The 23,052-nt window shown below is 43.1% G+C and overlaps 1 protein-coding gene and 1 long non-coding RNA gene across 4 annotated transcripts in view; one reads left to right on the forward strand and one right to left on the reverse strand.

The window, feature by feature from the left end:
* Positions 1–18,110, reverse strand: part of LOC135268872 (uncharacterized) — a 76,789-nt gene extending 58,679 nt beyond the window's left edge. For both annotated transcript variants that reach the window (XR_010337224.1, XR_010337223.1), the window contains exons 1-2: positions 17,871–18,110; positions 17,512–17,679 (exon numbers count right to left, since the gene is read on the reverse strand). This is a non-coding gene — a long non-coding RNA (uncharacterized LOC135268872). The remainder of the gene's footprint in view (positions 1–17,511; positions 17,680–17,870) is intronic.
* On the forward strand, positions 17,156–22,835 carry BHLHE40 (basic helix-loop-helix family member e40). 2 transcript variants are annotated; one of them, XM_012472162.2, is made up of 5 exons: positions 17,156–17,515; positions 17,686–17,755; positions 18,009–18,116; positions 19,057–19,180; positions 20,506–22,835. In XM_012472162.2, the coding sequence occupies exons 1-5, from the start codon at positions 17,436–17,438 to the stop codon at positions 21,360–21,362; spliced, it is 1,239 nt and encodes a 412-aa protein (XP_012327585.1). In that variant the 5' UTR covers positions 17,156–17,435; the 3' UTR covers positions 21,363–22,835. The 2 variants fall into 2 exon arrangements, with proteins under 2 accessions (XP_012327585.1, XP_012327584.1); XM_012472161.2 differs by lacking the exon at positions 17,156–17,515 and having other exon boundaries at positions 17,526–17,755.
* Positions 22,836–23,052: the final 217 nt, after the last annotated feature.

A 23,052-nucleotide genomic window follows, 5' to 3' on the forward strand; every position in this document is an offset into this window, starting at 1 on the left:
CTTTCCTCCTGAGTCTTCAAAGTCCATTGTGCTGTTCTTAGGCCTTTGCATCCTCATAGCTTAGCTCCCACTTACTAGTGAGAAGATACAATGTTTGGTTTTCCCTTCCTGAGTTCATTTAGAGTGATGGTCTCCAATCTCATGCATGTTGCTGTGAATGCCATTAACTCATTCCTTTTTATGGTAAAAACTAAAACTTAAATTGTCTTTGTTTGTTAAAAAACAAACAAAAAAAAAGATATTAGGTTATTCTGAGCAACTTCACCATGCTGGGGAAGGTCAATTTTTGCCTTTTGCTGGACAAAAAGTTCCTGATTCCTGAATTGTTTCTTTGCTGCTGGTAGCAAAAAACAATCAACAAGAACCATTCAGTCTTAGAACCTTAGTTCACCATTAGCACATTCTACAGAGAAAATTCTGGTTGTGCTACTGATGTGCACATTACATCTATGTGACTATACTCAGGTATGCTAAGCAATTAATGACATTCTACTAATAAATATAAATATTAACAAACCTTAATTAAGGCATCACCATATGCTAGGCACTGTGATAAGTATTTTAAACAGATAATTTAATCTCATCCTCACAATGATGCTAGGGAGTAGATACCATTGTTAGCCCATTTTACAGCTGAGCAAACAGCCTTTAAGTAAGAAAGGGATGCTGTGCTCAAGAAAACTAATAGTGGCTGGGCACAGTGGTTCATGCCTGTAATCCCAGCACTTTAGGAGGTCGAGGTGGGATGATCACTTGAGGTCAAGAGTTTGAGACCAGCCTGGCCAACACAGTGAAATCCTGTCTCTACTAAAAATACAAAAATTAGCTGGGTGTGGTGGCACGCACCTGTAATCTCAGCTACTCAGGAGGCTGAGGCATAAGAATTGCTTAAACCCAGGAGGCAGAGGTTGCAGTGAGCTGAGATTGCACCACTGCACTCCAGCCCGGGCAACAGAGACTGTCTCAAAAAAATAGAGAGAGAGAGAAAATAAGAAAACTAATAGTGCCAATAATGACTGATATACTCAGGTATGCTAAGTAAAATTTGGTATAAGGACTTAAAAGAACCCATTATTTTCCAGTTAAAATGTCCTTGTTTGTATGCAGAGAACACGATAATGTTGAAGAATTCCTGTCTATTCAATAAACAGTTGCCCTATGGGAATAGCAAACAATAACCTGTTAGCCTAGTTCAAGTTACTCACATGCTTCAAAGTAATAATATTGCAAGATCCATGAGAGTACAATCATGAAAATTTTGTTCATATAGCATGTTTGGTAGACAGAAAACCCTCAGTAATGGTTTTTGATTAAATAAATGAATTCAATCTTTAAAATTTTCTTTAATTAAACGTCACTAAAACTTTACTTCCCTCTGTGTTTCTTTGAGTGGTAAAATTTTATTAAATTAAATCTTTACCTTTGGTGGATTTGTAATCATTTCCCAGATTTTTCCCTGCCTTTTTTCTAACAAGGTGACCTGTGCCCTAGTCACCTCTGTTTGAAATTTGTACTGCCTAGCTAAGCCCAGAAAATGATGGGGAATTTATTTTCTACGGACGAATTAATTAGTTCTGTGATGAATGTGGGACCAATAGCTAATATCACGATTACAAAATTCTAACCACTATGTCTCTTCGGTGAAAAACAAACATATTTGGCAGTTGAAAAAGAGGATAGTGGGATTCAGCTGCTAATTTATAACCATTCAATGAATGCTTTCTGCAATTGTTGGTGCTGTGAACACTGTCTTGAATAGCCAGATTTTTGGCATCTCCCTAATGTTACCCAACCTCTCTCCCCAGAGCCACTCCCCAACCTTCCTTCCCTACTGAACTGGTGCTTGATGCCCTCAGGCAGATGTGAGAGAGCAGAGCTGTCAAAGGCCTGGTTCTGAATGGCAGTGAATGCCAGCTCCAGCCCCAGCTCCCAGAATGGCAGTTACCCGCTTCAACAAAAACTTAAACCACCCCCAGAGAAGCCAGTTTGATGAATTATAGGTTTGCCTCTCACTAGATTTCCTCAACACTGAAATGTCACTTTTCTCTGCACTTTGCATGACTATAAGCCACATTCTAGCTACTTCTTGAGAGTTTTGGATTGTTGATTTTGTTTAGTTAATTCAGTTTAAATCTTTTCTGTTACTTTATACTGTAAACTCACCTTAGCACAAATGATTAAGTTCCATTGCTATGAACTACCCAAAAATAAAGGTGTACATACTCTAGGACCTTGCTGGTCATATACAATTAGCATTATTTAACTGTTAGAAATGTATATAGAATCTCAAGCCCACCCCAGGCCTACTAAGAGAGAATGTGAATTTTAACAAGATGCCCAGGTGATGATTCAGATGCAGAATAAAAGGTGAGACTCACTACCCTAAGAGACAGAGTAGGAAGTGGGCAATCACCCAAATAAAAGACAACACATTTTAGTGCACTATGCATTCTATTCAATCTCAGAAAATAAATGTCATTTGCAAGGTGCACAGATCATCTCTTCTTTGCCTTAGTCTTTGGGCAAGTGTGTGTGTGTGTGTGTGTGTGTGTGTGTATGTTTAGCACTTCAGCACTTGATAGACTATGACGTAAACCTTTGCCATCCTCTATTTTTTTTAAATCTCTCCACTAGTTTCAGCTTTAAAATTTTCAATTCCTATGTGACTGATTGCTTCCTCTAATTCCTGCATACCTTTTCTTTGCTACTAAGAGGCAGTTACCTGGGGGATTTCTACCAGATGTATAGAGTTACATGAGACTATTCTCACCCTAACAACCAAAACACAACATGTATGCTCAAAATAATCATTGATTTTTAAAACCTATCAGAGAACTGAGGGTACAAAGAAACCAAAATGAACCAAACTCGAAAAAGTGACAAGCTCTGCATAGGAGAGGAGAGACTCATGGTCATTGTCACCTCTAGGGGAATGGCAGAAGGAAGATGAGTCTGTGAACAGCAGGGATGAGAAGTCAGCTGCAATTTTAACAAGCTTGGAATGGCTGCCTGTGGGCGGAGGAGCCCCAGCCACAGAGGGAGTCTGCACCTGCCTGCCTCCTCTTTCCTGGGAGTCCTCACATCATGCTGGGAATAGTTCGTCAAAGCTAGGGGCAGGAAAGAAGGGCTAGGGGAAACTCCTGTGGACATTTCGGGTCTTTATAGAGTCTAGGAGGTTGCTGGGGCCAGTGAGGAGCAAAAGGGCTGAAAGAGTTATCCAGAGATACAGAAGGCAGGGGGGCAAAGGGCAAGGAGAAATCAAAGAGCTATCAGCTGGGCTGTAAAGCAGGCTGTGATCTCCCACAGTTCTGAAGCCTGTCAGCTCACTTTTGAAATACAGTCCTATCTCAAGAATCTTACCAGCTCTGCTGAAGATAAAGTCCTAATCCTACCCTCAAAACGTTGAGAACAGTTGTGAACTGAATTAAACTAAAGCTACAACAATGCCCAGACCCAGATCAATTACCGATCACACAGACTCAGCTCCTTGCAGAAGGGGCTTGCTCTTTTCTTTTTTTGAAGGTAAATATGATTTATTTTGTATGCATTCTATTTTTTTATGCAAAGAATTCAATATGCAATAAAAAATTTCAAGATCTGTGAAAAAGCAAGAAAATATGTCTCATGGTTAAGATAGAAAAGAATCAATAGAATCAGATCCAGAGCTAGCTTAAAAGTTTAAATTATCAGACTGAGATATTAAAATTAAAAATATCTATAATATAAAAATGTTAAAGGACCTCATGGAAAAGAGGACAACATTCATGAAGAGATGGGGAATTTCAAAAAAGTGGTGGAAACTAGAAAAAAAGAACCATATGGAAATGCTAAAAATGAAAAACACAATATCAAAAATAAATTCATTAGTAGCAGCTTAGTAGCAGACTCAACAGCAGAGGAAACTGAGCATCTGACAGTATTTGGGTTAATTTCAAACAACCCAACATATGTGCAAATGGAATCCCAAAAATAAGAGAACAGGGACAGCATGGCAGAAGAAATCATTAAAGCTTTATTGGTCAAGAGTTACCAAAATTGATTAAAGATATCAACTCATAGAACCAAGTAGTTCTACATCCATGTTGTGTGTCAGGGGAGGTTTGGGGGTGGGAGGAGAACCAAGAACCTTAACACGCCCACAAGGAGAATAAATATGGAAAAAGCAGCACCTAAACAAATTATAGCCAAACTGCTGAAAAGCAGGGATAAGTGGTAAATCTGGAAAGCAATCAAAGGGGAAAAAAGACATAAATATAAGGGAATAATGATACAAATAACAGATGACTTTTCACTGGAATCAATGAAGACCAGAGACAATAGAACACCTTTAAAGGGCTGAAAGAAAAACATTGTCAAACCAGAATTCTATATCCTTCATTTTAAATATACACATTTAAAAATGAAGATGAAATAAAGTCATTTTCAGACAGGTAAAAACTGGGAAAATTTATCTCCAGTGGACCCATGCTACAGGAAAAGCTGACGTAAGTTTTTCAGACTGAACAGAAAAAATAGCAGAAGGAAACCCAGATATGTAGGAAGAATTTAAGACTCCCAGAAAGGGTTTTAAAAAATGGTCAGAGCCAGGCGTGGTGGCTCACACCTGTAATCCCAACATTTTGGGAGGCCAAGGCAGGCAGATCACTTGGGGTCATGAGTTCAAGACCAGTCTGGCCAACATGGTGAAACCCCATCTCTACTAAAAATATAAAAATTAGCTGGGCATGGTAGTGTGTGCCTGTAATCCCAGCTTATCCAGGGAGCTAAGGCAGGAGAATCACTTGAACCCAGGAGGTGGAGTTTGCAGTGAGCTGAGATCATGCCACTGCATTCCAGCCTGGGTGACAGAGAGAGACTCTATCTAAAAAAAAAAAAAAAAAAAAAGGCTGGGCTCAGTGGCTCACACCTGTAATCCCAGAACTTTAGGAGGCTGAGGTGGGTAGTTGACCTGAGGTCAGGAGTTTGAGACCAGACTGGCCAACATGAAGAAACCCTGTCTCTACGAAAAATACAAAAATTAGCCAGGCATGGTGGCGCATGCCTGTAATCCCAGCCATTTGGGAAGCTGAGACAGGAGACCTGCTTGAACCTGGGAGGTAGAGGTTGTGGTGAGCTGTGATTATGCCACTGCACTCCAGCCTGAGCAACAAGAGCAAAACTTCATCTCAAAAAAAAAAAAAAAAAAAAAAAAAAAGATAAATGTTAAAGGCCTTTTACAAAGAAATATTTTTACATCTCTATGTCTATTTATCTATGTGTGTGAATATAATATTTGAAAAGACAATTGACTGTTTAAAGCAAAAAAAAAAAAAAAAACCCAACATATTGTGAGGTTTATTACATATTTGAGAATAGAGTAAAATGTCAGATAAGCGGGTTGGTGGGGGAAGAAATAGAATTATACTGTTATAAAGTTCTTGCACTATCTGTGAAGTTGTATAATAATATTTTTTTAGTGTCCTATTTGACGGTAAATACAGAGAATAATTTCTAGAGCAGTGGTTCTCAAAGTGTAGTTACCAGATATATATCACCAGCATCATCTGAGAACTTAGTAGAAATGCATATTTTTGAGCAGTATCATGGACCTACTAAATAAGGAGCTGAGTATGGCCCAGAAATCCATGTTTTAATAAAAGCACTAGGTGTTTCTAATGTACATAAAGTTTAAGAACCACTGCTCTAAAAAAAAAAAAAAAAAAAAGACAAAACCAAAAAAAAGAACTACTGTTCCAGAACAGCCACTCAGAAACCATGAAGAAACATAGCTAAAAACAAGACACAGCTTCTTCCCGCCGCCCAAGATGCCGAAAGGAAAGAAGGCCCAGGGGAAGAAGGTGGCTCCGGCCCCTGCTGTCATGAAGAAGCAGGAGACCAAGAAAGTGGCGAATCCCGTGTTGGAGAAAAGGCTGAAGAATTTTGGCATTGGACAGGACATCCAACCGAAAAGAGACCTCACCCGGTTCGTGAAATGACCCCGCTGTATCAGGTTGCAGCGGCAGAGAGCCATCCTTTATAAGAGGCTGAAAGTGCCTCCTGCCATTAACCAGTTCACCCAGGCCCTGGACCGCCAAACAGCTATTGAGCTGCTAAAGCTGGCCCAGAAGTATCGGCCTGAAACGCAACAAGAGAAGCAGCAGAGGCTGTTGGCTCGGGCCGAGAAGAAAGCTGCTGGCAAAGGGGACGTCCCCACTAAGAGACCACCTGTCCTTCGAGCAGGAGTTAACACCGTCACTGCCTTGGTGGAGAACAAGAAGGCTCAGCTGGTGGTGACTGCCCATGACACGGATCCCGTTGAGCTGGTTGTCTTCTTGCCTGCCCTGTGTCGGAAAATGGGAGTCCCTTACTGTATTATCAAGGGGAAGGCAAGACTGGGACGTCTAGTCCACAGGAAGACCTGCACCACTGTCGCATTCACCCAGGTTAATGCGGAAGACAAAGGCGCTTTGGCTAAGCTGGTGGAAGCTATCAGGATAAATTACAGTGAGAGATATGATGAGATCCGCCGCCAATGGGGTGGCAACGTCCTGGGTCCCAAGTCTGTGGCTCGCATCGCCAAGCCTCGAAAAAGCAAAGGCTAAAGAACTTGAAACTGAATGGGGTAAAATGTACACTGTAGAGTTTTCTGGAAATAAAAATAATTTAAACGATTAAAAAAAAACAAGAGATAAAATGGAATGATTAAAAAATGCAATATGGGGCCAGATGTGGCTCATGCCTGCAATCCCAGCACTTCGGAAGGTTGAGGTGGGCAGATCACTTGAGGCCAGGAGTTCGAGACCAGCCTGGACAACACAGTGAAACCCCCATCTCTAATACAAATAGGAAAAATTAGCTGGGTGTGGTGGCACATACCTGTAATCCCAGCTACTGGGAAGGCTGAGGCATGTGAATTGCTTGAAACCGGGAGGTGGAGGTTGCAGTGAGCAGAGACTGTGCCGCTGTACTCTAGCCTAGGCAACAGTGAGACTCTGTCTCAAAAAAAAAAAAAAAAAAAAAAGGCAATATGGGCTGGGTACAGTGGCTCACACCTGTAATCCCAAGACTTTGGGAAGCTGAGGTGGGAGTATCACTTGAGGCCAGGAGTTCAACATCAGCCTGGGCAACATAGCTCAACCCCATTTCAAAAAAAAAAAAAAAAAAAATTAATTAAAAAGAATGCAGTATACCAAAAATGAGGCAAGAAAATAGAAACAGAAACAAAGAATAAAAGGGATAAGTAGAAAACAGATACCAAGATGGGAGAATTAACTCAGATTAGTAATTATATCAAATATAAACATATTAAACACTTCAATTAAAAGGCAGAGATTGTCAGATTGATATAAAAGCAAGATCCAACAATATGCTATTGACAAGTACAAAATTATAAGGACATAGTTTAAGGCCAGGCACAGTGGCTCATGCCTGTAATCTCAGCACTTTGAGGTCAAGGCAGGAGAACTGCTTGAGGCCAGGAGTTTGAGACCAGCCTAGGCAACATAGCAAGACCCCCATTTCTACAAAAAAATTAAAAATTAAACAGGAGTGATGAGGCCTGCCTGAAGTCCCACTACTTGTGAGGCTAAGGCAGGAGGATTGCTTGAGGCCAGGAGTTCAAAGTTACAGTGAGCTGTGATCTCACTGCTGCACTCCAGCTTGGGCAACAGAGTAAGACCCTGTCTCTAAAAAACAAAGTAAAATAAATACAATATAAAAAGACATAGTCTGAAAGCACAAGGGTAGATAAAATATACCGCACAAACATTAAGTATAAAAAAGCAGGTATAGTTATATTAAGATAGACTTCAAAATAATTATATCACTAGAGATAGAGAGGAAAAATATTAATGATAAAAGAAAAACTCATCAAGAGGATCTATCAATCATGTGTATGCAATTAAGAATAGAGTTCCAAAATGCAAAAGCAAAATTTGACAGAAATGGACAAACTGGCTGGGTGTGGTGGCTCACACTGTAATCCCAGTACTTTGGGAGGCTGAGGTGGGAGAATCCTACTTGACGCTAGAAGTTCAAGACCAGCCTGAGCAATTCAGTGAGACTCTGTGTCTACAAAACATAAAAAGACATTAACTGTGAATGGTGGTACATGCCTGTAGTTCCAGCTACCTGGGAGACTGAGGTGGCAGGATTGCTTGAGCCTAGGAGTTTGATGTTAAGAGTGAGCTATAATTGCACCATTGTACCCCAGGCTAGGTGACAGAATGAGATCCTGTCTCAAAAAAAAAACAGACAAATCTGCAATTATAGTTGAAGTGATTTTAACACTCTTGCCTCAGTAATTGATAGGACAAATAGATAAAAGATCAATAGAGATATATATTTGAGCAACACTGTCAACCAACTTGACTCAACTGATTTTATAAAATATTATACTAAACAAATGTAGAATACGCATTTGTTTGTATTTGAACCCACATAAAGCATTCATTAAGATGGACTACATGCTGAGCAATGAAAGACGTTTTAATAACTGTTAAAAATCAAAATCTGGCTGGGAGTGGTAGCTCACATCTGTAATCCCAGCACTTTGGGAGGCTGAAGCAGGAGAATTGCTTGAGTCCAGGAGTTCAAGACCAGCCTGAGGAATATAATGAGATCCCATCGCTACAAAAGACAACAAAATTAGCTGGGCACAGTAGCACATGCCTGTAGTCCCAGCCACTTGGAAGTCTGAGGCCATGATTGTACCACCACACTCAGCCTGGGCAACAAGTGAGACCCTGTCTGAACAACAAAAACAAAAAATTAAAATCTAATACAGTGTATCTTCTGACCAAATAGTAATAAATTAGAAATCAGTAATTAAAAGATATCTGGCACTACACATCTATTTAAACATCTAAAATTAAAAATAATGACAATACAAAATGCTAGTAGGAATGCAGAGAAACTAGATCTCTCATGCATTGCAATTGGGAATATAAAATGGTAGAGCTATGCTGGCAAATAGTTTATCAGTCTCTTAAAACCTACATTATAAAATGACCTAGTAATTGCATCCTGGGCATTTATCTCAGAGAAAAGAAAACTTATATGCACACAAAAATGTGTAAATAAATTTTCATAGCAGGTTTGCCTGTAGTAGCCCAAAATCAGAACAATTCAAATGTCTTTCAGCGGGTGAGTAAGTAAACAAATTATGGTACACCCATATCATGGAATCTACTCAATGATAAAAGAGAAACTTACTATTGATACATAAAACACTTGGATAAATCTCAAGAGAATTATACTGAGTGAAACAAAGTCCATCTCAAAGGTTATATACTATGTGATTCTATTTACATAACATTCTTAAAATGTTTTAGTATTTATTTTTAATTTTTAAATATAGAGACAGGGTCTGTATGTTGCCCAGGTGGGTGTCAAACTCCTGGCCTCAAGTGAGCCTCCTGCCTTGACCTCCCAAAGTACTGAGATTATAGGCATAAGCCATCATGCCTGGCCTATATAACATTGGGGGAAACTGAGTGAAGGTACCTAGAAATTCTCTGCATGATGTTTTTAATTTCTTGTGATATTATTATTATTTGAGACAGGGTCCAGCTCTGTCACCCAGGTTGGAGTGTAGTGGCATGATCTCAGCTCACTGCAACTTCTGCCTCCTGGGCTCAAGTGATCCTCTCACTTCAGCCTCCTGAGTAGCTGGGACCATAAGTACATGCCACCACACCTGGCTAATTTTTAAAATTTTTTTAGAAACAGGGTTTCGCCATGTTGCCTAGGCTGTTCTCAAACTCCTGAGCTCAAGCGATCCATCCACCGTGGCCTCCCAAAGTGCTGGGATTGCAGACATGAGCCACAGTACCCAGCCTATAATTATTTTAAAAGAAAAATAAAAAGTTACCTGGAAAATTCATAAATATTTGGAAATTAAGCAGCACTCGTCTAAATGACTTATAAATCAATGAACAATTACAAAAAACATTAGAATACATTTTGACTTAAACGATAAGGAAAATAAACAGCAAACATTATGGGATGCCATGAAAAATTTTTAGTTTTAAATACCCTATTAAAAGTAAGTAACAAGAAGAAAGATTTAAAATCACATTACCTTGCATCACAAGAAACTAGAAAAAGTCAAGCAAATTAAATCCAAAATAGAAAAAAAGGAAAAGAATAACAGAGAAAATTAATGAAATATAAGATGAACAAACAATAGAGAAAATCAAAAATATTAAAATTTAGATCTTTGTAAAGTTTAATGAAATTGATAGGCCCCTTAGCAAGATAATCAAGAAAAATACATAAACAAAAATTTTCAAAAGGAGTGAAAAGGGGTTTATCGCTACTGACTGTTAAACATTGAAATCAATAAAACTTTCTATCCATATATTGTCAAATTTAAGGGATACAGACAAATATCGTGAAAAGCACAAATGAACAAAACTAATGAAAGAAGAAATTAAAAACTAAATAGCCTAATACCTGTAAATAAAATTATATTCATAGTAAAAAAAAAAACCTTCCCCCGAAGAAAACTTCAGGCTCAGGTGGCTTCTCCATTTAAGGAAGAAATAGTACCAACCCTACACAAGCTTCTTCAGAAACAAAGTAATACTTCCAAATTTGTTTTATGAGACCAGCATTATCCTGATAAAGTATTAAGGCAAAAATTTTTTTGAAAGATTAGAAAAGAAGTAAAGCTGTCATTATTCACAAGCAACATGTTTGTGCATGTGAAGAACCCTACTCAAAACTAATAAATCAGTTTAGCAAAGTTGTAGATACAGAAATTGACTGTATTTCTATATATACTCAATAAACAATTGGGAAATGTTTTAAAATTTACAGACACATCAAAAAATATGAAATAGGAACAGATCCAACAAAAGATCTGTAAGACCTCTCCACAGAAAACTGCAAATATTGCTGAAAGAAATGAAGAAAACATTAAAAAAATGGAAACCTATACCATATTCATAGATGAGAAGGCATATTGTTTAAATGTTCATTTTTCCTAAGCTCATCTATAGATTTGATGTAATTCCTATAGAAATCCTAGCAAGCTTCTTGGAAGAAAGAAAAAAGCTGAATCTAAAATGCATATGGTAATGCAAAGAAACTAAAATAGTCAAAACAATCTTTCTTTTTTCTTTTTTTTTTTTTTTTTTGAGCTGGTCTCACTCTGTCACTGAGGCTGGATGCAGTGGCATGATCTCGGCTCACTGCAGCCTCCACCTCCTGGGTTCAAGCGATTCTCCTGCCTCAGTCTCCCGAGTAGCTGGGATTACAGGCACCCGCCACCATGCCTGGCTAATTTTTGTATTTTTAGTAGAGACGGGGTTTCACCATGTTGGCCAGGCTGGTCTCGAACTCCTGACCTCATGTGATCTGCCCACCTCAGCCTCCCAAAGAGCTGGTATTACAGGTGTGAGCCACCATGCCTGGCCAAAACAATCTTTAAAAAGAACAAAGTTGGAGGATTTACACGATCCAATTTCAAGATTTTTATAAAGCTCCAGTAATCAAGAAAGTGTGGTATTGGCGAAACCTAGACAAACAGACCAATGGAACAAAATAGAAAGTATATAAATAGAACCACACATATATGGTTGATTGATTTTCAACAAAGTGGTGAAGTCAATCCAATTGTGAAGGGAAAGTCTCTTTAAGTATTGCTGAAACATAAAACTAAATCTTGACTCTTCTTTCACTCCATAAACAAAAATTATTTCAAGATAGATCACAGACCTAAATAGAAAAATCTTATCTCTAAGGTTTCTAAAGAAAAATATAATATCTTTCTGACTTGAGTCATGCAAAATTTTATTATAAAGACCCACACACAAGCTATAAAAGAAAATATCGATAAATTGGACTCTATCAAAACTAAAAATTCTATTCATAAAGGACATCATTAATAAAATCATGTTTCTGACAAAGCACTTGTAATTAGAATATATAAAAAACTCCTAAAAGTCAAGCCATATAATGGCAAGGTTGCAGGATACAAGGTCAATATAGAAAATTGGATTGTATTTCTATATACAACAATTACAAAGGTAAGTAATACAATCTAAAAACTAAGCAAAAGATGTCGACAAATACTTTAGAAAATAAGATATACCAATGACCAATAAGCACATGAAAAAGTGCTCAGCTTCATTAGCTATCAGGGAAATGCAAATTAAAATGACAATATTATTTCATACCCATTAGAATGGCTAAAATTTAAAAATCTGTCTATCTTAAATGTTGGTGAGGATATGGAGGAGCTGGAATTCTCATACATTGTTAGTGGTATTGTAAAAGGGTAACACCTCTTTGGAGATCTGTTTGGCAATTTATAATAAAGTTCACATATATTTAATCTGTGATCCAAGAATTCTACTCCTAATATTTATGGAACATAAACGAGAACATACGTTCACAAAAAGACTTATACATGAATATTGATAGCAGCCTCATTCATAACAGCCCCACACTGGAAGCAACCTGAATATCCATTAACAGGGAACTAGATAAACTATGCTATATATGCACAATTGAAATACAAAATTCAAATGCATGTGACAACGTGGCAGGATCTCAAAACTATATTGACAGAAACTTTAAAGAGTACATTCATTTATCTGAATCTCAATAATGGACAAAGTTAACCTATAGTGATAGAAATCAGAAAATAATTGTGCGGGTTGGGGGGTTGATTGGAAAAAGATATAAAGAAACTTTCTGGGGTGACAAAAATGTTCTGTATCTTGTGTGGGGCAGTGGCTGGCTACATAGATATACATTTACAAAAAATCATGCACCAAACATTTAAGATCTGTATTTTATGTTTACCTCTCAATTAAAGAATTAAATGCTGTTATTTTTCAAAAAAGCAGAAAATGAGAAGGGTAGTTATAAATAGGGAACAAAGGTAGGAATTAACAGATGTTTTCCTGAATGGAAACCTCTATACCATTAAATCCAACCAGGATCAGCAGTTTTATTTAACATTTTTATAACTGATTTGGAAGATCTTCAAGTGTGCAGATGCCACTGATGTCTTTCTGGTGGGGCGAAGCCAAAACTACAACACTGTCTCTATAGTAAGGCAAGTTTCTAAATTTCAGGTCATGATCCATTGGCGGGTGGTGAAATCAACTTAGTATGTCAAGACCTAAATATTTTTCTTTTAATAAAACAGATGAGACTAAACTAGAAAATATCAGAATGCAGCCAGGCATGGTGGCTCATGCCTATAATCCCATCACTTTGGGAGGCTGAGACAGGTAGATGATGAGGTCAAGAGATTGAGCTCATCCTGGCCAACATAGTATAACCCCATCTCTACTAAAAATACAAAAATTAGCCAGGCCTGGTGGAGCCCAACTGTAGTCCCAGATACCAAGGAGGCTGAGGCAGGAGAATCACTTGAACCTGGGAGGCGGAGACAGAGGTTGCAGTGAGCCGAGATTGTGCCAGTGCACTCCAGTCTGGTGACAAAGCAAAACTCTGTCTTAAATATACATATATCTCAGAATGCATATAACAAGAGGGAAGTATTGTTCTGTGAAATGTTTGCCTGAAATGCATTGGATTGACTTCAAAGTGGCTTATTTATTTATTTTTTAAGAGAGCAATTGTTAGGATTACAACAGAGAGGGTAGTGGTCACTTATTGCTATAGCCCAACCAAGCCTTGGCTGCCCTATGCTTAAATTTACTTAAGATATGTATAAACACATACGTGTGTGTATTGAGACATGATGTAAAATGTATCTCTTTCTGTGAGCTGAGATAAAAATTTTTGAGGCTTCATAAGCAGGTAAAAAGTGATATCTGATCAAGCAAGTTGTGGGGATGTATAGGAGAGCTTGGGGCTCAAAATTCTTGCACAGGAAGGGCTCGGGAGTTACTATACATAGTAACAGCATAGACTGATTCAGCGCACAGTGTAAGGACACCAAGATGCTGTCCCAATAGGAAAGAAAGAAAAGAAAGATCCCATCTTTTTATTGTACAAAATTATGTTCCCTCCCCACTTAGAAGAGACAAAGCAGCAGGGATGGCTACAAAATGGCAGGATTACCCAGTGCATCTGCTCAGTGCCACATTGCACAACTCCAGAGGGTGCTCTCACACAGACTGCAACGTGAATAGCTCCCCCTGGAGTTGAGCAGTGTACAACCCATACAACCCTACCAGGCAACCATAAGCACAGTGATTAAGAGCACAAACTTTGGAGTACAACAAACCTGGGGGCTTTTCTCAGATTGAATCCCAGACTATATAAACTGGGGCAGGTTATTTAGCCTCCTTGAGCCTCAATTTTCCAAAAAGGATATGTCATACATCACTAGGGTCTATTTCAGGGTCTGGCGTTGAATAACAATAAATACGAGTTAATACTAGTACCTGCCTATAACGTGGTAGTGAGGAGCAAAGAAATTAACATATGAAAGGTTTTTAATAACTACAAAAGATGACAGACTGAAATAGTAACATTCTCCAGGATGGAAAGATATATGTTTTATTCAAACTATTATTTTTTTAAAAGCTGTAAGCTATGAAGAGAATAGATTTTTTTTAAATCCTGATACAGTGGAACTCTGGTAGGATGGGAACAGTTATTGAAGCTTGAGAGTACATTTGGAACAAATAAAAAGTAGGAAATGCATACATTTTGTTATTTACAGTTGTACGGCAGGTAAGGGCAAAATACATTGATAAACTCAAAGAAGTTTAAGAATGATATTGTCATGAGCCATGAGCCAAAAGCTGCAAGGTTTGGGCTCACTCCTGCCATGGGGTGGGGGGTGACAGCGGAGGGGTTATGTCTTTCCTCTCCCAGTGCTTATTTCCTGGTAGAATCGTGGTTTTGACGCAGACAGGACAAGTCTTCCTCCTTACTAAAGTCACACAATGAAGCAGGTCGCCCAAGACTGAAAGCACGTTTCCAGGGCGGACTCCGGGCCCCGCCTTTGGCCAGCAAAAGTACATTCTGGCAGGGAGGGATCTCTAAGCCCCAAGTGAGGTCATGCCAGTTAACAGTTAGAAAAGAGGCATTTCTCACACTTGCTAATGAGTTTGACGCTTGTGAAATATAAACAGGAAGTGGGAGCTCTCCAAGGCGACCTGAAGGAAATACACTCCCAGTTTGGTCAACTTGTGAATGCCAGTTCTCTATGTCATCAAGGACACTGCCAGTTAAGACTGACCCCTCAACTGCACCCGAGGCTACTCTTCACCCAGTCTCAGCTGTGACCCCATTTTTTTCAATCCTTCCCACAGCCAGGTCACTCAGCAGCGGGGTGACTGACCCGAAGAGCAGTGGGAAAGGCTTACAGTCATCTCTCAACTCCCCGAACTTGCAGGGCAGGGGAGCGCAGAGGTCAGTGAAATCCCCAGCCAGGCCTTATTTTAGTCATGAGTTTCCACCGGCTCCCTCCTCTGACTGTATCAGGGCTGCTCACACCGCGGGATTGGAGTTTCAGCTGTTTTCCCTGCTCCCCGGCTGAGTTAGAAGGTCATAGAGCCCAGGCTTTTCCGGGGGAGGTGGGTGGGGCCCTCCGGCAGCCTAAGTGAGATGGCATAGATCTGGGCCGCTGGAAGAGGTCTTTCTGCCCCGGGCTCGGGACTTTGGGTTGACTTCTCCCCGCTTCTCTACCCAGGCATCTTGGTTAGTATCAAATTAAAAACAAAACACAAAGCAACACAAGTTGTTTGTTTTTTCCTCTGTCAGCCAGTGGCCTCGATACAATTTTCCCAAGACTGCCTTTCCTTCATTGCTCAATTTATCCTCTTCCTAGAGAATAAATTCAAGGGCAGGATCCATGTAGGATTCACCAATAAGTACAGAGCTTAGCACAGAGTAGGGGGCTCATTAAACATGTGTCGACTGCATGAATGCTAAGATTTCACTGTAACCAGCGGTATTTTTCTTGTCTCTCTCACCCCTCCCGCCTGGGGTGCTGACCGCAAACAGCGCCGCCGAAGTTCCTAACAGGCAGGGAGAGGGCGGATCCCGGCTGGCGCACCACGTCCCCGGGGTCTCAGTCCCCGGGTCCACGCAGAGGGGCTCGCGGTCCGCGGTGCTGCGGCCTGAGCCCCGGCCACGTGAAGCGTCACGCCCTGCGCTGCTGCAGGGCAGGCGCCGCCGCCGCGGTTGTGTAACGCTGCAGCCGGAGGGGAGGCGACCCGGGCGCCTCTGCTCCGGAGGGGGCAGAGGAGGGAGGGAACGCCGGGCACCGCGCCCGGTATCTTTCTGTGCTCGACTGGCCTGGAGGAAGGGGGTGACATTGGGGCACCCAGGGGGCTGCGCAACCGGGTGCCCGCCCGCCCGCAGGCTGTGCCCGGGAGTGGAGCTACAGGGGAGCGAGGGGCCCTCGGCTCACACCCTTGGCGGTCAGGTGCGCGCGGCGTGCTCGGCGGCAGCCTCAGCTGCCCCTGCGCTTGGCCGCCGGCCCGCTTCCCATGGGGTGACATCCGCCCCGCCCCTCAGTCCCTCCCCAAGGCGGGCAATTCCTGGACACGAGGGTGAGCGGTGGGGGCAGGGAAGCCAGGACGGAAAGAAACCCCAGCCTCTGGGGAAGGCTGGGGGGCCGGGCGACTCCCTCCGCTGCGCGCCGCTTCCTCCAAGCGGGCCGGGCGGGGGAGGAGGAAGAGGGCTGGGCTGGAGCTAGCAAGGGGATATTCCTCTCCCGGCTTGAGTCAGACGCGGGCGGATCCGTCCTCCCCCGTTCCCTCCCAGGAGACGGGAACTTACTTCATTTCCCTGGGGCAGGTTCGCCCACGTTACCAACTCTCCCCCTCCCCCAATTCCCCGGTCCCTTCCAGCTTCCGCGCCCCCCACCCAGCTGGGCAGGACCCAGGTCGCGCTGCCACCCCCTCTTCGGGGAAAGACGGCCGCAGCCGCAGACACCTGGGGGCTGGGGGTGGGGGTGGGGGCTCCCTAGCAGCCGCCGGAGCGTTGTCCAACACGTGAGACTCATGTGATGAAGCCGGGGGAGGGCGGGCAGGTCGCTCCTTCCCTCCCCGGCAGTGGCCAGACGTGCCTGGAGTCACAGGGTAGAACACGTAGCTCCAACCCACCCACTCGCTCCCATTTAACCCAGCCCGCAGCCTCTCCATTACTCCTCGGCTTGCCCCCCCCCACCCCCCCACTCCGCCCTAACCTCCCCCCCGCCGCTCTCTCCCGCCTCCCCGCCCGCTCCACTTCTCATTCACTTGGCTCGCACGGCGCAGACCGCGCAGGGAGCACACACCGCCAGTCTGTGCGCTGAGTCGGAGCCAGAGGCCGCGGGGACACCGGGCTATGCACGCCCCCAACTGAAGCTGCATCTCAAAGCCGAAGATTCCAGCAGCCCAAGGGATTTCAAAGAGCTCAGACTCAAAGGAACATCTGCGGAGACACCCCCGAAGCCCGCTCCAGGACAGTCCTCATCCGAGACGCTCCGCTAGTGCAGACGAGAGCGCGCAGTGGCCCCGGCTCGCCGCGCAATGGAGCGGATCCCTAGCGCGCAACCACCCCCAGCCTGCCTGCCCAAAGCACCGGGATTGGAGCACGGAGACCTACCAGGGTAAGTTGGCACTCCTTGGCCCCTTCAAGCCTCAGCTTCAGCCCCATGTTATGCGCCACTCTCAACTTGGAGCAGCTCCGGGCGCACGGGAGCGGGGGGGTTCTTGCCCGGCCGGACACCTGCAGCCTTGCGCACGGAGTCACGACCCTTCCCGGTCTCTCTTCCTGCAGGATGGATTTTGCCCACATGTACCAAGTATACAAGTCAAGGCGGGGAATAAAGCGGAGCGAGGACAGCAAGGTAAGGAAGTGCACCCCTGGGAACCCCGCGCTCAGCCCCTCGCGCGCGCCGAGTTTCCAAGAAAAGTTTTCTCGCTTTGAGACTGGCGAGGGGATGCAGGGTGTGGGCTCGGTACCTCTACTGAGTAACTTGGAAAAGAAGGGGCAGATGATGGTTCTGGGTGCTCCTCTGCCGGAGTCTTCCTGCGGGGCTGGGAGAAGGATAGCCTTCTTAATCCCTTCCCCAGGCGCCCACCTCCCCGTGCGTCTTGCAGGAGACCTACAAATTGCCGCACCGGCTCATCGAGAAAAAGAGACGTGACCGGATTAACGAGTGCATCGCCCAGCTGAAGGATCTGCTACCCGAACATCTCAAACTTACAGTAAGTGAGAAGCTGGCCCGTTTCCAACCCAGCTCCTTTGCCCAGAGGGCGGGCGAGGGTCACTCGCCGCCTGCAGGTTCCGCGGGGAACTGCAGACCAGACGGGCGGATCCGAGCTAGTGGGTGGCTCTGTGGTAGGGTCCCCCTCCCCAGTCCTGGCGTTTTTTGGTGGATTCATGCAAATGAGGCGAGAACCGCTTGGACCTCTCCATGTTGGCTCCAACACCAGCTGGCCTTCCTTTTCAAGAGTTTAACTTCTGGTGATTTTCAGGATTCCCTAGTTTTTCTCAGTTAAAGGACTACGCCAAGCAAAACGCACGTTTCTTTTACCCCTTCTCCTCCACCACTCCCCCCACCTTTTTTCTTCTTGTTAAATAAGGGGACTTGCTTTGGCGTGTCCTTTTTTACTGCCTGTCCTTTCTTGACAGTAGCCCTCAGCTACTTGGCAGCCTTTGGTTGGGGAAATGGAAAAAAAAAAATGTATTTCGGGAGGAACAAAAAAGCCTGGATGAGCTGGAAGTTCTGAAAGGGTGTAAGGAAAGAAGTAGGGGAAGCCTCTTGGCTGCCAGACATAATAGAGGTCTCTCTCTGAGTTGACACCACTGCGGGGAAATGTTATCTCTGGATTCCCCTGAGTTAAGGTCAGCAGAGGCTGCTGGAGAAATTTATCTGTCAAAGCATTTTCCTGAGGTAGTTGCAGCCACCAAAATGCCTCCAAAGATAGATGACACCGTTTTTAAAATTCTTTAATTAAAGAATTAAAGACTCGAGTGTGTTTGTCTTTTTAAAAGCATGATCTACAGACTTAAAACAGCCAACCAGGAAAGACTATTCCACTTTTTTTTTTATATATATATTAGAGACATTTCTCATTGCTAATAAATGTCCCAAAGGTGGGACTTCCCTGACCTCATAGCTGACTAAGGCTCTTTTCCTTCCAGACTTTGGGTCACTTGGAAAAAGCAGTGGTTCTTGAACTTACCTTGAAGCATGTGAAAGCACTAACAAACCTAATTGATCAGCAGCAACAGAAAATCATTGCCCTGCAGAGCGGCTTACAAGCTGGTGAGTGCTGATTCTGGCTATCCTCTCTTTATGAGTTTGAGCACAAATAGAGAGCCTGTGGGCTCAACATCTGATGTAAGAAACATGACTGCAACAAATTACTTATGCACGTTCATTGGGGGAGATGCAGTTTTATCTTTCCTAAAAGGTCAGACTTTTCATTTGAAATGCTGTGTGCCACCTGGCATGAATAAGTATTAGTAAAATGATAAGATATTCCTGTGGCATTTTGGCTTGAGAGTCTCTGGGTTCTGGGAGATTTCCCTACTCCCTTTTAAAATGCCAAGGCCCCTATAATTTGCATTGTGGGTGTTTTACAGTTGGTCTTCTTAGCCCTCTGTCATTGGAGAAGAGATTGTGGGTATGCCACAGTGTTTTCCTGTGTCTTTGCTTCCTTGTTACTTGGTGTGTGGTGTGATGCTAGCAGGATACAGCAGGAGTTTTTCCTGCATTTCATGTGGTTCCCTGAATAGCCACTAGGTATCTTGGTGAATTGCACAATCTAGCAAAACCACCGAAGTTTCATCATTCGTTTCTACTGACTTCCAGAGAATCAGAGTCACCTTCTAACCTTCTAGTCTCACTCTTTCCAAATAATACTGTACAGACTAGGGGGAATTATTCTACCCACTCCCTCATTTCATTCTTCTCTGTCTTCTTCTCAGAGTCTCATATGAAAATTGCAAAATCCCAGCAAATGCTTCTGCTAGTTTCCTCATTAAAAATAGGAAGACGGTCATACCTAATGTCTTGAGGATCATGGATAGAATATGTGGAAAAAAACGTAGAAATAGAGAGCCTAATTAAAGATCACAGCATGACTGCAACTTTTACAAGTCATTGAAAATAAGTTTACTTTAGGTGATGTTCCTTCATTCTTTTCCTCATTTTATCACTGTCTGGCCTCTGCCCATTTTGCCATGGTACAATGTTATATGCATTGACTTTTAGGTTTATAAGTATATCAGAAGGTTCTCTGCTGCCTCGCTTACATGGAAAACTCACGAACAGCCTATACATTCCAAAACAGGGAAAACAGCCTATCTCTATTAATTACGGTCCATTTCCATGATGGAATATTATGCAGCCACTAAAAAAATCGTATTTTATCTGAGTGTCAGCATATGGATTATTTTAATTCTTTATACTTTCCAGTGTAATTCTTCTCTGAGCATATTATTTTTGGAGTTAGGAACACAAATCAGTAATGCAATTTTTTTTTTTTTTTAAACAAAAATGAAAGCCCCCTGGTGTTTGGGGCATAGGTATCCAGGTGTACCACAGGGCCTTCTGAAATGTCTTTCTTCGGATCTTTGTTTCCCCAGGTGAGCTGTCAGGGAGAAATGTCGAAACAGGTCAAGAGATGTTCTGCTCAGGCTTCCAGACGTGTGCCCGGGAGGTGCTTCAGTACCTGGCCAAGCATGAGAACACTCGGGACCTGAAGTCTTCGCAGCTTGTCACCCACCTCCACCGCGTGGTCTCGGAGCTGCTTCAGGGTGGTACCTCCAGGAAGCCATCAGACCCAGCTCCCAAAGTGATGGACTTCAAGGAGAAACCCAGCTCTCTGGCCAAAGGCTCGGAAGGTCCTGGGAAAAACTGTGTGCCAGTCATCCAGCGGACTTTTGCTCACTCGAGTGGGGAGCAGAGCGGCAGTGACACGGACACAGACAGTGGCTATGGAGGAGAATCTGAGAAGGGCGACTTACGCAGTGAGCAGCCGTGCTTCAAAAGCGACCACGGACGCAGGTTCACCATGGGAGAAAGGGTCGGCGCAATTAAGCAAGAATCCGAAGAACCCCCCACAAAAAAGAACCGGATGCAGCTTTCAGATGATGAAGGCCATTTCACTAGCAGTGACCTGATCAGCTCCCCGTTCCTGGGCCCACACCCACACCAGCCTCCTTTCTGCCTGCCCTTCTACCTGATCCCACCTTCAGCGACTGCCTACCTGCCCATGCTGGAGAAGTGCTGGTATCCCACCTCGGTGCCAGTGCTATACCCAGGCCTCAACGCCTCTGCTGCAGCCCTCTCTAGCTTCATGAACCCAGACAAGATCTCGGCTCCCTTGCTCATGCCCCAGAGACTCCCTTCTCCCTTGCCAGCTCATCCGTCCGTCGACTCTTCTGTCTTGCTCCAAGCTCTGAAGCAGATCCCCCCTTTAAACTTAGAAACCAAAGACTGAACTGTCTAGGGGATCCAGCTGCTTTGCTTTCCTTCCTCACTACTTCCTAAAAAACAACAAAAAAGTTTTTGTGAATGCTGCAAGATTGTTCCATTGTGTATACTGAGATAATCTGAGGCATGGAGAGAAGATTCAGGGTGTGTGTGTGTGCGTGCGCGCGTGCACGTGTGTGCCTGCGTGTTGGTATAGGACATTAAAGCTCCTTTTGGCATAGGGAAGTCACGAAGGATTGCTTGACATCAGGAGACTTGGTCGGGGCGGGGGGATTGTAGCAGACTTTTGGGCTTTTCCCCACCTAGAGAATAGCCCCCTTTGATACACATCAGCTGGGTTTTCAAAAGCTTCAAAGTCTTGGTCTGTGAGTCACTCTTCAGTTTGGGAGCTGGGTCTGTGGCTTTGAGCAAAAGGTACTTTCAAAAGAGGGCTTTCCAGAGCACAGCTCCCAACCAGCTGTTAGGACCCCACCCTTTTCCCTTTATTGTCGACGTGACTCACCAGACGACCGGGAGGAGCAGTGAGACCGAGCCTTCTGCTAACGTGGTGAGGTAGCAGGCACTGGCGGAGCACGGTAGTGGTTTGGGGAGGTGTCCGCAGGTCTGCTCCCCACCCCTGCCTCGGACGAATACGGAGAATGTAGTTCCCTACTCAGGCTTTCGTAGTGATTAGCTTACTAAGGAACTGAAAATGGCCCCCTTGTACAAGCTGAGCTGCCCGGGAGGGAGGAGTTCCCTGGGCCTCTGGCACCTGTTTCTAGGTCTAACCATTAGTACTTGCTGTTCAGGGAACCAAACCAAGGTCTGAGACACGCAGACACACCAAGCAAGCACCCCAAAGTGCACAAAGCTGAGTAACAAACTGCTCCCTTCAAGCAGAACTAGACTCACTTTTCAATTCTATCCTAAAACTCCTTTTAACCAAGCTTAGCTTCTCAAAGGCCTAACCAAGCCTTGGCACCACCAGATCATTTCTGTAGGCTAATTCCTCTTGCCCAACGGCATATGGAGTGTCTTTATTGCTAAAAAGGATTCTGTCTCCTTCAAAGAAGTTTTATTTTTGGTCCAGAGTACTTGTGTTCCCGACGTGTCCAGCTAGCCCGGCAGCAGCTTTTCAAAATGCACTATATGCCTGATCGCTGATCGTGTTTGTTTTCTTTTCCTGTTTTTATTTCGGTATAAAGTCGTTGCCTTTATTTGTAAAGCTGTTATAAATATATATTATATAAATATATTAAAAAGGAAAATGTTTCAGATGTTTATTTGTATAATTACTTGATCCACACAGTGAGAAAAAAAATGAATGTATTTCTGTTTTTGAAGAGAAGAATAATTTTTTTTTCTCTAGGGAGAGGTACAGTGTTTATATTTTGGAGCCTTCCTGAAAGTGTAAAATTGTAAATATTTTTATCTATGAGTAAATGTTAAGTAGTTGTTTTAAAATACTTAATAAAATAATTCTTTTCCTGTGGAAGAGAAAGATGGTCTCCTGATTTTTTTTTAAATAACTCAATTGGTGTGACGTGGCTGCCTCCCATGCCCTTTTTTCTTGGCTGAAGCAAACCAGTTAATCTCAGTGTAATTTCATTCAGCTTTTTATGTGCTTTGTATTCAATCAGAATAAGCTTAGTCAACTTGGCAGGTAAATACTGGTTTAATTTTTTTTTAACCCTTGCCAGGGGTTCACGATCATCCTC

This window comes from Aotus nancymaae, unplaced genomic scaffold (genome assembly GCF_030222135.1).
Source record: "Aotus nancymaae isolate 86718 unplaced genomic scaffold, 86718_ANA_hifiasm-v0.15.2.pri h1tg000046l, whole genome shotgun sequence".
NCBI lineage: Eukaryota > Metazoa > Chordata > Mammalia > Primates > Aotidae > Aotus > Aotus nancymaae.

Coding starts and splice junctions, on each gene's coding strand:
- BHLHE40 (XM_012472161.2), top strand. CDS start 17,561: ATGTTATGCGCCACTCTCAACTTGGAGCAGCTCCGGGCGCACGGGAGC. Junction 17,756..18,008: donor AGCGGAGCGAGGACAGCAAG/GTAAGGAAGTGC, acceptor TGCGTCTTGCAG/GAGACCTACAAATTGCCGCA. Junction 18,117..19,056: donor CCGAACATCTCAAACTTACA/GTAAGTGAGAAG, acceptor TTTTCCTTCCAG/ACTTTGGGTCACTTGGAAAA.